The 13,472-nt window shown below is 47.5% G+C and overlaps 1 protein-coding gene across 1 annotated transcript; it reads left to right on the forward strand.

Annotated features, from left to right (window-relative positions):
• The first annotated feature begins 6,925 nt into the window (after window positions 1-6,925).
• On the forward strand, window positions 6,926-13,298 carry ddost (dolichyl-diphosphooligosaccharide--protein glycosyltransferase subunit (non-catalytic)). Its single transcript, XM_088617622.1, has 11 exons — window positions 6,926-7,235; window positions 8,254-8,364; window positions 9,086-9,172; window positions 9,268-9,371; window positions 9,676-9,770; window positions 10,003-10,096; window positions 10,425-10,573; window positions 10,788-10,935; window positions 11,262-11,382; window positions 11,559-11,665; window positions 12,767-13,298. Exons 1-11 carry the CDS (start codon window positions 6,941-6,943, stop codon window positions 12,914-12,916), a joined length of 1,461 nt encoding a protein of 486 aa, XP_088473748.1. The 5' UTR covers window positions 6,926-6,940; the 3' UTR covers window positions 12,917-13,298.
• The last annotated feature ends 174 nt before the right edge of the window (window positions 13,299-13,472 follow it).

Below are 13,472 nucleotides of genomic sequence, written 5' to 3' on the forward strand. Positions count from 1 at the left end.
CCACCTCTCCTGGAACAGTCACCAGCCGTGTGGAGACACGCCGATAACAACCTGCCTCTTTGCTGCGGGGGAGCTTAATTAGTGTTTACTGACCGGCTGCAGCGAAAACCACTCTGCACCCACTATTCCACATTTTCATGGGAAAGATCTCATCAGAGACGTGGACCCTAATCCCGCTGTTTGTGTTTGAGTGCTGAGGGATGCGTTAGAACCTGGTTCTTTCTGACCCACGCCCGAGCCAGAAGGAGGGGTAGCAGATCTCACGTCTCGCTACGCAGGGGAATAAGAACACATGGAGCTCAGCTTTGCAGGAGAAATACACTGACCCCCAGCTGTCTGCAGGAGGCGAGGGGGCTGTTTCATTCCATTCCTCCCCTTCCAGTCAGGAACAGAGCACTGCTCCTGCGAGGGAGGCTGGGCTGTTTCACCTGGGGGGTCTCTATAGCACTCTCTCAGCCCAGAATCCTGCCACCTGCATATTTACACATGCTAAAGCAAATCCGAAGACAAAAAGACTCCAATTTGAAGGTAATTTTAAGTCAGTCTCCTCAAAATTATTGAACAAGGCTAACAATTTTTTTTTTATATTTAGCAGATTCCAGGACTGAGGAAATGAGCAAGACTGAAGGTAAAACTAGAGAGTCTCTCAGTTACACAGCTCTCCCACAGGATGAAACACACGTTTTATAAAAGCTCAAGGTCTCCTGCTGTTGGACACACCTGTTTGAGAAAAGACAGGTCGCTGTAAACTGTCATCATTAATAAATCTCCAAGGTTAACATGGAGCCTTCAATGTTAAAAGAATTCAGAGCAGGGCTGCAGGGGCAGTAGATTCAGAATGAATCAGTAATGGCCGTCCCACTGAATCACTTCCATTAAGGACAGCAGCGCTGATTGCTGGCTGCAAGCGTGGGATTTTGCTCACTGCAGGATAAATTCCTCCTTTTCTGGGCATCCCCTCCCATCTCTGTGGTACTCCTGCAGGCACACTGGGAGCTGCACAGGGAGATCAGGCATGCTGGATGCCGTACCTGCTGCCCAGCCTTGTCTCCGGTGAGCTCGCGGCCACACCCAGAGTCTCAGCCTGCCTGCTGATGAGCCCAGACAGAGGCACGCCGCAGAGCGCTGAAACTCCCCGAAACCCCGCAATCTGACGGGTTCCCAGTAAAAAACAACCTGCTCACCTTTCAGATCACGTTTCAGAAGCAGCCCAGGAGTGATGTCATGGAATTGTCTTTGACACTGGTCCCTCTGTTTTATGCTGCATGTGAAATTAAACCACTTTAATCTTTTAACCGCCTCACCACACTCACCCAGAACTGTCTTGGATGCATTTGACTTTCTGCCCATAAATATTAAATGAAATTCCATCTCTCCTGAAAACATGAAGGACATTCTTTCCAAATGATATGGGTGTGTACATGACTACTGTCATTTAAGACATTTATGACCAGTTCTGGTTACCTGGTTTCTATGAAATGAGCTTCCACTTCCCTAGTTAAACCATTCATGAAAAACATTTGACAAATTGTAGCATTTTAATACATTTCAAGTTACTTCTTTAAATGTTCGGTGAATTGACATTATTGGTGATCGTTAGGTGAGCTAAAACCCACATAAAGGAGAAGCAATTGAATAGTGATCCGGGACGGTTAATGAATAAGGAATGCAGAATAAGGAGCAGTAACCGGGACGTGGGAAGAATGGGGAGAAATAAAGACAATGAAGAGGCGATAAGGTAAGGGAGCAGGCCTGTGCACAGGGCTGAGGAATAAGCAATCAGCACATGGGTTCAGGATAACCAGCCTTTCTGAATCTGGCCCCAGTGAACTGTTGTGAACATCTTTGTTCTTCCAATGACACACATCTCAGACACATCTAAGACATGCCTGCTGCACAGATCTCCCCTTTACATTACACACGGTACAGTCTATACACTGTGCACACACTGTACACTACACACTGCGCACACACTACACACTGTACACTACACACCACACACACACTACACACTGTACACTACACACCACACACACACCACACACTGTACAGCACTGTAACACCGTACGCACTGTACTCTACACATTGAACACACACTACACACTGTGTACACACTACGCACTGAGCACACTACATACTGAACACACACTACACACTGAGCACTGTAACACCATACACTACACACCGTGCACACATTATGCACTGAGTACACACTACACACTGAGCACACAATACACACTGAGCACAAACTACACACTGAGCACACACTACACACTGTTAGGGGTCTGGCAGAGTCCCACTCAAGGCTGGGTTTTCGTGACTGTGAATGCTGCTGGCTGACAGAATGAGCACCTCAGCCACACACTGACAAGCCCGGCGGGCCTGCATGTGATCAGCCAGGCTTTACCTGTCACAGGTGTCTGATTCATACAGCCTCAGTGCAGAGGAAGCTGGCACACTCACCTCCTTCCAGCATCACCAGCTCCAGAGGGTCTCATGTTTCAGCGCCTAGTTGCAGACCCACACAGCTTCCGTTTCGCATTGACACAGGAGAAGATGCACACAGTGCCTGGAGCTCGTTTTTGCACCCCATTTTTTTTTCTTTCAGAAAGCAACTTGTTAAGACTCTGGATCACATAAGAACAAAAGAAAGGTTAGAAATGACAGGAGGCCATTGGGCCCACCTGGGTGTTTTGGTAGTTAGTAGTTAATAGATCTAAAGATCTCTGGTTTGACAGTTTAACTCGCAACACATGACTTTGTCAGGCTTTTGAGGATTTTAAATACTTTTATCGGGTCTTATTCAAGTTTCAACTTTGAATTGTTAGCTTCTGGGAGACTGGGGAGACTGGGGAGATTGGGGTGACTGAGGAGACTGGGAGACTGGGGAGACTAGGGGGACTGAAGAAACTGGAGGACTGGGGAGACTTGGGGCTGCATGTGGGGCAGGAGAATCTGGAGCAGGGCTGTCTGCGCTGGAGGATAGAGCTGCTCCTGTTTGGCGTCTGACACAGTGGCTCTGTCACTGATCCCGCTGAGCTCAGCTGCTGTGCGCAGGGATTCATCTCTGACCTTTGCGCTTCCTGTTTGTGTTGCTAAGGTGCCGTCTCCACCAGCCAGCTCAGTGAGGCGTTTCCACTACTATGATTCCCAATGGCTGTGTTTTCTGAGAGGCCAGGGCCCGAGCTGTTGGAGCCATTGTCAAGGAGCAGAGGCCTCTGTGCGCAGCCAGGCCTGCCAGCCGCCTGCGGGCCTCACTGACAGGCCTGTAAGCCTGGGATTAAGCGCTTTGCAAAACTCCACAATTACTGTTTTCATTTCTCTCCGGTTTCTCTGCTTTAGGCTTCATTACAGCAAAAGACATAATTCTCTAATGAGGCTCCTCTCTTCCACCCCCTCTGTCTGTCTCTCTCTCTCATCTCTGCCTTTCTGATTGTTCCTCTGCCTCTTCCTGCCCCTCTGTATCTTTGTCTCTGTGTATCTCTGTCCCTCTGTCTCCTTGTCTCTCTGTCTCTGTGATCTCTGTCCCTCTGTCTCCTTGTCTCTCTGTCTCTGTGATCTCTGTCCCTCTGTCTCCTTGTTTCTCTGTCTCTGTGATCTCTGTCCCTCTGTCTCTTGCCCTGTACCTCTCTTGCAGGAAGAGGTCTGTGCCTGAGGGGACTGAGGGGAGCTGTGGGCTCGTGGCTGCAGGCAGGCAAGGGTACACCTCAGCAGCTGGGCGTACCTCATCTGGCAGCACAACAGATAGTTCTGCAGCACCTGCCTAGGGCTGGAAATAGAGAAAATAATTACACTCCGGTGTCGAGGTGTTGGCAAGGTGTCAGCGCCAAGGTGTGAGTGCTCATTTTGGCACAGCGCATGTGAGAGATAACAGTTTTCTCTGTTACACTGGTTTCACTTGAAATGTGTTTGTGAAAACGCAGGGCCCTAACATTGAGTGTGCCTCTAAATATAACTGATTTGGTTACAGTGCAAGTGGAAAAACACATTGAATACAGTTAATATTAGGTTTGTATTGAAGAAACCAAATTTGGTACCGATGACCACCTGGAGAAGCTCCTCTTCATGAGTGGTGTGATCTGCTGGAAGGAACATGTCAGTATTCCTTCCTTTCTATTCTGGAGGCTGTAGAGGCTTGTTGTGCCGGTGCAGAGGGACAGCGGAGGGAAGTGAGCCGGGAGAGCACAGTGTGGAGCCATATCCCACAGGCTGGTCCTGCATTCCCAGCAGGATGCTGGGGCAACAGCTGGGAGAGGAGAGCCCTCCTGCTGGAGAGGAGCCCGGAAGCCACACATGACACGCACAGACATTCATGCTCAAACACTGACAGAAACACGCAGGACCGAGCAGGTCTTTCCATCGATTTCTCATGGGAAAGGGCATATGAATTAGCCCTGGCCATTTCACAACGCTAGAGAGCAGAACTGTCTGACTTCTAAGACACAGTTCGCAGCCCCAGGCCAAGTGATGCAGTAACTGACAAGTGACAAGGGGGTATATTTGCACCTTTCAGTGCACAATTCCTATTCCCATGATTCTGAGTGACTTGTATGCTTTTAAATCACTTTAATCTTGATGCTGCATGTGGTATGTGACTTGGTATTTCATTAATTTCTTTCTCTGTGTACATATTTTCTAGTATTAGAGTGAAATGAGCTTTTAACCAGTTTCTAGTTATGTACCTGCTTTCTGGTCATTGAATCTTAACTTAAAATATTTACTAGGATCTACCATATTGATTCCCTGTAAAATGTTGAATATCTTAATCAAATCCTCTCTCAGGTGTATTGTATTGAAATGAAAAGTTGAGGTTCCTTCATCTTCTCCTTGCAACATATTTCCTTAATACCTGGAGAGACCTTTGTTCTCCTGGAGTCAAAATCCTAAATCAGCTGTGGAGACATATCCATGGTGAAAAAAACAAAAGATGCCACTGTCAGCGATCCCCCCTTATTTTAAATTTGAACATAGAATAATGATTCACTGGGTGATTTAGATACGATCTTAACTATGAGCAGATGGCATCTTTGTAGATCTACAGAAATCAGTCATTTAAAGCAGGGATGCAGCTTTTAAATACTGAATATCTACACAACTTGCAAAAAGGTTTTGAAGAAAAGATGTGTTGTCACAAGGACCATCCTTCAGGGCTAAGGCTTGTTGAGAGCAAGAGGTCTCTATGAATTGTAGGAATTAATATTAATTAGCCCTTCCTTTTTCGCTACACAGGCAGACCAACAGACAAGACACACCGGGTGGCTTTGCTTCCTGATTGCAGGGTCTGACAGTGTTTAACTCACACACTTCTCCTGCTGTCATATCCTCTGCAGTCTGCCCTCTAATCGGCCCCATTGCAGCCCCTCATTTGGGGCTCAATGGAAGAGGAGAGCCTGGGCTGTAATTAGAGAGCGTAGTGGATTCCTGGGAGCTCCGGCTGTGAGCCAGGCAGCACAGAACGGTCGCAGCCTAGAGGCCAACCCATCATTTCAGAGGCATTTGCTCCGAGAGATAATGGACACCATGAACACAGGGCCTCTTTTTTTGGGTGTGGAGCATCAATTAACATTCCTGGCTGTGCTGTGTCATGGCACTATAAATCAGACGTGGAGAGTGTGCGGCTGCCCGGGATCAGACAGCAGCGAGTCATACGGCCTGGACTCTCTGACACGGAAGCCTGAACAGTCTCTCCTGGGACTGAACGTCACCCCTCAATCCAGGCCTGCGGGCGTCGCATGTCTCTTTAATCCGCCACCTGTTAACACTCAAAAGGGTTGTTAAATGCAACCAACTAAGAAACTAATGACTTAAAGTGAGAATTCACCTGGAACACACACCTGAACCTTCATGCCCTTCCATGACCAGTTCTCAGCAGGACATGCTGTAGAAGGCTTTGAACCTGCTACTTTAAACCATACAGGGCTTTCCTGTGAAATTTCAGTCTGCTGATGGATCGAGAAGAGGCCTGGAGGATTGGGAATGTGAAGAGCACAGTTACACTGAGCCGCACGGCTGCTGTATGATTCATAAAGGCACAGCCCTTTCCCCAGAACTAACAACAGTTGGCCAGTTGCTCAGCTCAACGGTGGCTTGGCTGCATCTGGGCTGACTCTGTGCCCCCTGGGACCTGCCAGGCAGCATTTGCGCTCTGCACCGGGCACTTCAGAAAACATTCAAGTGACTCCTGGGCACGACACCATCCACTGAACTCACAATCTCTCAGATCTAGCTAGAGTTATAGAGGACTGAATACTCCCGCTCCCATATGAGAGTTTATTAAAAAGAGTAGAATAGTCCTGCTACAACAGGGGCCACAGACACATCCATCTCAGAAGCACGCAGTCTGTGCAGATGTATTCGCAATACGCAGACTATGTCAGACTTAGACGCCTCTAAAATGAAATTATGTGAAAGTCAACGTCACGGTCAGAACTGCTAAATCGTGCATTTCATCCTCTCGCTGGAACTACGTTCATCATGTGGATTTAGCGGCACCGTGTGATCAAATCTAGTATTGCGTTTCTCACAGATTCTGTAATAATTCCCTCCTTTTTTATGCACATCATTCATCAGTAAAATTGCATCATAAATATTACGGCAAATCGCACCCTTCAGGTCGTGAGGGTAAAACGATGGTGAAGACTCAGTCCTGCTGACTGAAACAGCTCCAGCCAGCGCGCTTACTTCCGCCCAGAGGAGCTGTCAACTTGTGATTGGACGGTACCACGCAGCATCGTTTTAAATAAAACCGTGAAATGGACAGCCCGACAACAAAGTGATAACGTATCGGTACACGAATACCAAGTCATTTTCGACATGTTGTTTTATTATTTTCGGACCTAAATGATACTATTCTTGACATATTTTCCGACATTGTTGTTTCAGTTTACGGCACAGCCTTGGCCACGGTGGGGTTGTCCTGGCAACAGGCCCTGCTCACCGAATGGTCCCAGGCCTCTGGTTGGCTGAGACGGTGAAGGTGAAAGGTCGCCGTGTTAGCGCTGACGTCGTTCTCTCTGGGAAGATGGCTACTGTGGGAGTGTGTGGATGTGTTCGGGCTGTTGTGCCGCGGTGCAGCGGGCGAAACCGAGCCCAGAAGCTCGGTGGAGGTTTGCTGCTCTTCCTGTGCGTGGTGCTGGCCTCGCTGCAGGGGGCTGTGGCTGGCGGTAGGACGCTGGTGCTGCTGGACAACATCAATATGAGGGAGACTCATTCAGTCTTCTTCCGCAGCTTGGCCGGTAAGATCCGCGGTGTTCTGAACGAAGACCTGAGGTGCAAACGTGAACCGCACAGCTCATGTATTCTGATTTTTAAAAAGTTACAGTTTGCCCAGACTTAGGCTTCGGAGCGCTGAGCTTTCAGCACCCACAGACCACCCGTGTGATCGTCACCGGGATCGCGGAACAGTACAATGAGGTGCCGTGAAGTCGCAAGCTGACCTGAAACACCTGCGTGCTGGTCGTGGCGGAGCGAAGTGCTTCAGTATAGCTTAAAGAGAGACGAGTGTTCGGATGAACTTCGCCATGTGAAGGATTTCCAGACCTCCCTGCTGCTTGCTCGGCTCTGCTCTCTGGATGAATCCGATGCGTGACTGTTTTCATGCGCTGTGCCAGTACTTGGGATGGTCGCTTTTAAATTACGACTTGGTTTTGTTTTTTTGCAGATACCTGTTTTCGTATTGCTATTCAGTGGTTTTTTTATTTATGTTTTGAAGGAATACGTAGATTATTCTCCAGAAATACCATGGCTCATGAGGAGAAGCTACCGTTTCTGGGTCCAGTCATTAAATATGCCAGTGCTGATGCATCTTAGCCACTTTTATATATAGAAATATTTTGCCTTTTATGATTTTGTGCAGTAAGCTTTAAATCGGTTGTACTTATTGGTAATGTAGTGATGTGTCTCTTATCCAGGTTGTCATTATAACTGAGAATTTTTGCTTAATCCACTCATATCGTTAAAGAATAAAACAAGTTAAATTGAATTTTGGGACTGTACTGGGCACTAACAGTTAAATATGGACCAGGGGACACACTTGGAAACTATGTGAAAGTGCATTTTAAGATGAGAACAAGAGGCATTTATTTACACAAAGGGTTGTGGGTGTCTGGAACAAGCTGTCTAGCCATGTTGTTGAATCTGATAACGTGATTTTTTTCAGGAAATGGCAGGACCAATTAACTGTCATCTACCATGCGGGCTGGTGGGGTTGAAGGTCTTCGTGTTTGTAGTGTTCTTACCGTGACTATGTTACAGACCGAGGGTTTGACCTGGCCTTCAAGACTGCGGACGACCCCGGCCTGTCCCTCATCAAGTACGGCCAGTTCTTGTACGATCACCTCATCATTTTCTCCCCCTCAGTGGAAGGTAAGTGTGGCGCCTCAGTGTCGCAGTGCCGGCGCAGTCTGCCAGGCTCTCGGGGAGCACTGCAGACCCCTCAAAATAAGAAAGTTCATAGTTTTTCTGCTTGGTATGACTGTTGTCGAAACAGTCTGCACAACAGAAAGCGAACACTCCACTTCTGCCCGCGTAGAGACATGCGGCCTCTTCTCCAGGTTTATCCTGTGTAACAATGTGCGTCCTCGAGCTGCTCGGGTAGCAGGCTTTCTCGCGAGATGAGCCCGTGAGCTCTGCTGTGGGGGCCCTACGTGTCAGATGTGAGCCCCACTGAACAGCGGTGGGATGAGCTGGGGCAACGTGGCGTCTGGGGCCCAGGGAGACCGAGTCCAACAAGACATCATCTACAACTTTCGGGCTGTGTTGTTTCCATTGGTGGCCCCTGTTGTCAATCTGGGAAGGCGACTGTCATGTCTGTTGTATAAAATGTATATGTTAGTCCTAAAAAATGATTTTCCCAATGTTAACTTTATGGATTTGTTGGGGTTAAATGTGACAGTTTTCTTTTGGTATTCATTACATTTTTCACAGTAGCCATTCTCTTATTCTGTTCGGTGAAGACGGGTGTTACACGCTCCCTTTTTGTCATCATTCAGCCTTTGCCGAGAGTACGAAGCTCAGCAGTTCATTGTCCTGCAGGAGGCGGGATAATCTGCTAATGGCTATTTTTCCAAATCCTTCGATTCCTTAGATTTTGGAGGCAGTATCAATGTGGAAACGATCACCGCGTTCATCGACGGGGGAGGAAATGTCCTCGTTGCAGCCAGTTCTGACATTGGTAAGACTGGACTGGGTGTTTAAATGTCTCTCCTCCAATGTCCGATTCTACCTGCCTCTCTGCTGGAGCTCTGCTCTCTCCCTCCTCTCTGCCAGGTGACCCCCTGAGAGAGCTGGGGAGTGAGTGTGGCATCGAGTTTGACGAGGAGAAGACAGCCGTCATCGATCACCACAACTACGATGTTTCGGACCCAGGAGAGGTGAGGCAGCTGCGAGCCAGGCTGGTGACGGTTGTGACAGTTTCTGGCAAAGGGCAATCGAGGACCCTTTACGAATCTGTAACTCTGCTTACATCTCCTGTGAAGATGCCAGTAGGTGGAAAACATGTATCCATTTTCCCTGGTGAAAACAAAAATCCTGCTTGAGAAATGGAAAGTCCAGGGCTCGACACCAAAACATTATGTCTCTGTGCGTTTAACCACATTAGCTGTTTCTGAGGCGTGAGGTGGCTTAAAGGGTTAACAAGAGGAGTTTGTGAAGCACTTGTCTGTCGCCCTTGTGCAGCACACCCTGATAGTGGCTGACCCAGAGAACCTGCTGAAGGCTCCAACCATTGTCGGCAGGCCCACTGGAAAGCCCATCCTGTTCAAGGGCGTCGGGTGAGTCCCCTCCTTTAGAAGCACACATGGTGCGAAAATGCACATAATTACACCTCCGTTTTGCATAGTCTGCTAAAGCAAAATGCTTGAAAAGTCCAGAGGCTTGATAATTTACGTGCAGGAGCCCTCAGCTGGTGCAGTCTGACACCTGCCTTTCTGTGCAGTGCCAGTTTGATGTTGCAGGAGTGAGGGTGTAACTGAAACTAACACCTGTGGTGGTGTATTTGTCCAGGATGGTGGCTGACCCAGACAACCCCCTGGTCCTGGACATCCTGACTGGATCCTCCACATCCTACTCCTTCTTCCCAGACCGGCCCATCACTCAGGTCAGCCAGGGATGCTGTGGAGTTCTGCACTGTTGGCAGCCTTGAGTTTGACTGCTGCCTGTTTCCATGATCCCATAGAAATCTAGGACCTTGAAGTGTCCAGTGGTTTTCAGTTGGTTGTCATGCAGATCAGGTTATATCCAGTATCTTGAATACAAAAATTCAGGGTTCAGGTTTGTAATGCTTCACTCTGAAAATTAAGTCATACGAAAAGGTAGTTCAGAAGAAGGGTTTGTTTTCACAGTTTTGTAAAAGAATATTTGACATTGTGCTGTAGCTGCAGATGTATTGATGGCAGACCGATGCTTTATCTGCTCCTGTGTCTCAGTACCCCCACGCGGTGGGGAAGAACACGCTGCTGATCGCTGGCCTGCAGGCTCGGAACAACGCTCGAGTGGTTTTCAGCGGTTCCCTAGACTTCTTTAGCGATGCCTTCTTCAACTCTGCGGTGCAGAAGGCGGCACCAGGCTCTGAAAGGTGACCCTCTCTCCCTGCCCCGAGCATGACTGCACTTCTGTGCAAACACCTCCGCCCCCCCCCCCCCCCCCCCAATGATTAAAGTTGTCGTTTTGATATAAAATAGGTTTTGTGCTTGTGTAAATACTCCAGATGTGTTTGTAGCCATTCCGAGGAGCATTGTGCTGTTCGGGGTGCTGTAGGGCTCTAAGGGGGCTGTCCCGTCCGTCTGCAGGCATGCCCAGACTGGGAACCAGGAGCTGGCGCTGGCGCTGTCCCGCTGGGTGTTCAAGGAGGAGGGCGTGCTGAGGGTGGGCGCCGTCTCACACCACCGAGCTGGGGAGACTGCCCCCCCCAGTGCCTACACGATCACAGACCTCGTGGTGAGTGCGGCAGGGCCCGGGCAGTTACCGTGAAGCCATGTTTTCTTTTTCTTTTAAAAAAAAAGATCTAAAAATCTTATTTCTTGGGGAAAGGTGTATTTCTGAAGATGTCTGCCTTACTGTTATTGTATACTCATGGACTGATAATCTTAAAAGTCTTTAGTAGGTGTTTGAAAATGAACTTCTACCTGTTCTACAACATTCTTCTGGCCCGTCACCTAAAGCAAGCCTGTGTCACTGTTGCACAGCCACAGCCCAGAGCTCTGGGTCTGTGCTGCTGGCGACTCATTGAGTCTGAAAGGGCCTGTGCCGCTGTGTGTCTGCAGGAGTACAGCATCGTGCTGGAGAAGCTGTCTGATGGAAAATGGGTTCCCTTTGATGGAGATGATATCCAGCTCGAGTTTGTCAGGATCGACCCCTTTGTCAGGACATACCTGAAGAAAAACGGTAGGACTGACCAGAGAACTTCATTTCTAGCCTGTGCTCACAGGCCCTGTGTCCTGCTGTGTACTGTCCTACAGGGCAGCAGCTATTAAAAATGAATAATGAACATACCATTTCTAGGTTTGAGTTTTGTAGTGTTCTTTGGGTGTTGTAAAAACAGTTTGTTAAAATCTTTGCAGGTGGAAAGTACAGCGTGCAGTTCAAGCTTCCTGACGTCTACGGTGTTTTCCAGTTTAAAGTAGATTACAACCGGCTGGGATACACCCACCTGTACTCCTCCACCCAGGTGAGCCCACAGCACTGCTGCCACTGGCTGGGATGTGTGCCGGACTGGCGAGCTCTCAACTCCTGCCCATCCTGCTTCCATGGGTAAAGCACTGCTGCTGTGCTTGTGCAGGGAATGCGAGATTGGCAGCACAATGAAGCCATCTTGTACAAGCCTCTGCTTTTATTGCCCTGTGTGTCTTTTTAAATTGCACATTTTAAAAGTCAAACTATTCTTATTTAATATAAATTTAAAATAAGTATTTTGACCTGAATTAGATTGGAAATGAAATATGTTGGTTTGTAGTTGTGAGTGATTGACTGATTTGAGTACTTTAAATAAACCTTTTTATTTACTTGAAGCACAAACAGTCTGAACAAGGTTATGGTGCAGAAACCAGTGGATACATTGAGTAAGACATGAAGTTCTGTCTGGATATAAAAGAGAAAGTTATGGCTGTAAGTTGGTGATCTAAAAACAAATAAAGTACAGTCACCACAATATAATTACTATCTCTCATATATATATATGTGGTTTAAATTCACCATTTGCAACACAATTTGATGTCTTTTAAATTCCAATAACTCAGACGTGTGCCTAAAAAATATTAGATGGTCTCCAATCAATCACCCAAAACATAGTCAAAGGCATGTCCACAACTAGTCCAGATCCTGAAAATTGTTTTACAGATTAATAGATATTTTGCTGCCTGGGTGTATTAACCATGAAAGTTCATACAGTATTAATAAATGACTCGTTTGTCTGTTTTTTTTAATGTGTAACTATCTCTTACAACAGACTTGATTGCTGGTCACGTACGGTTCACTTAGCCTCCACCTGACCAAAAGCTGAATGAGTATCTGTCTTAATTTACATGGGTTCTTATTCTTTGGAGTGTTTTTGGAAATTGTGATGAACAGCTGTAGTTTTCTTGTGCTGAGATGAATTGTCTGTAAAGGTTAAGAAGTTTTACAGAGTGTCTCCACCTCGCTCTGTCATAGCTGTGTGTCTTCTGGTATAAAGGTAGTTGAATAATATGAAATGCAGAGGGCTTGTGCGTTGCTGCACGAGCAGCTGGATACAGGTGTGTTCAGGCTCAAATGCATCTTTCTCTCTCGACAGGTGTCAGTGCGCCCCCTGCAGCACACGCAGTACGAGCGCTTCATCCCCTCTGCCTTCCCCTACTACGCCAGCGCCTTCTCCATGATGGGCGGCCTCTTCATCTTCAGCATCGTCTTCCTGCACATGAAGGAGAAGGAGAAGGCGGAGTAGAGTGGCGTCTTGGCAGCAGGTCCGGAGTTCTGCAGCTGCTGCTACAGCTGGGCAGCTGGCAGTAGCCCCTGGCACATCTGGCAGGGCCACAGCACGTGGGCCTGGAGGGGCAGCAGCGGGGTTGGGGGTGCTGTCTGGTTTTGTTGTGCAGTTCTCTCCATCTCACTGATTACTGGGGTTAAAGCACTGTTGTTCTGGATTATTTTCTGTGTTTTGTGTTTTGCATTGTTTTCCTGCAGTGTTCTGAAGAACGATGCATTAATTCAAGAGAGATTTAAATTAAATCTCTTTATATACAAATTTTCAGTTTTTGAGGCTCTCACCTGACAGGTTTTGTTGCCATTTGAACCAGAACAAATAAAACAACATTCCACCCTCACAACTGTGCTGTTTTGCATTTGACTTGTATTTTCATTTAAGGTACCAGCCTGAATTGTTGCACAAATTATTCATTCCTAAAACTGTGAGAATGTACTGGAGCCTCAACAACACATGGAATTGTCTCTAGAAACAGTTCATTTAGGATCTGTTGATTCCAAGACAAATCCAGAATGAG

This window comes from Lepisosteus platostomus, chromosome 23 (genome assembly GCF_059453375.1).
Source record: "Lepisosteus platostomus isolate fLepPlt1 chromosome 23, fLepPlt1.hap1, whole genome shotgun sequence".
Classification (NCBI taxonomy): domain Eukaryota; kingdom Metazoa; phylum Chordata; class Actinopteri; order Semionotiformes; family Lepisosteidae; genus Lepisosteus; species Lepisosteus platostomus.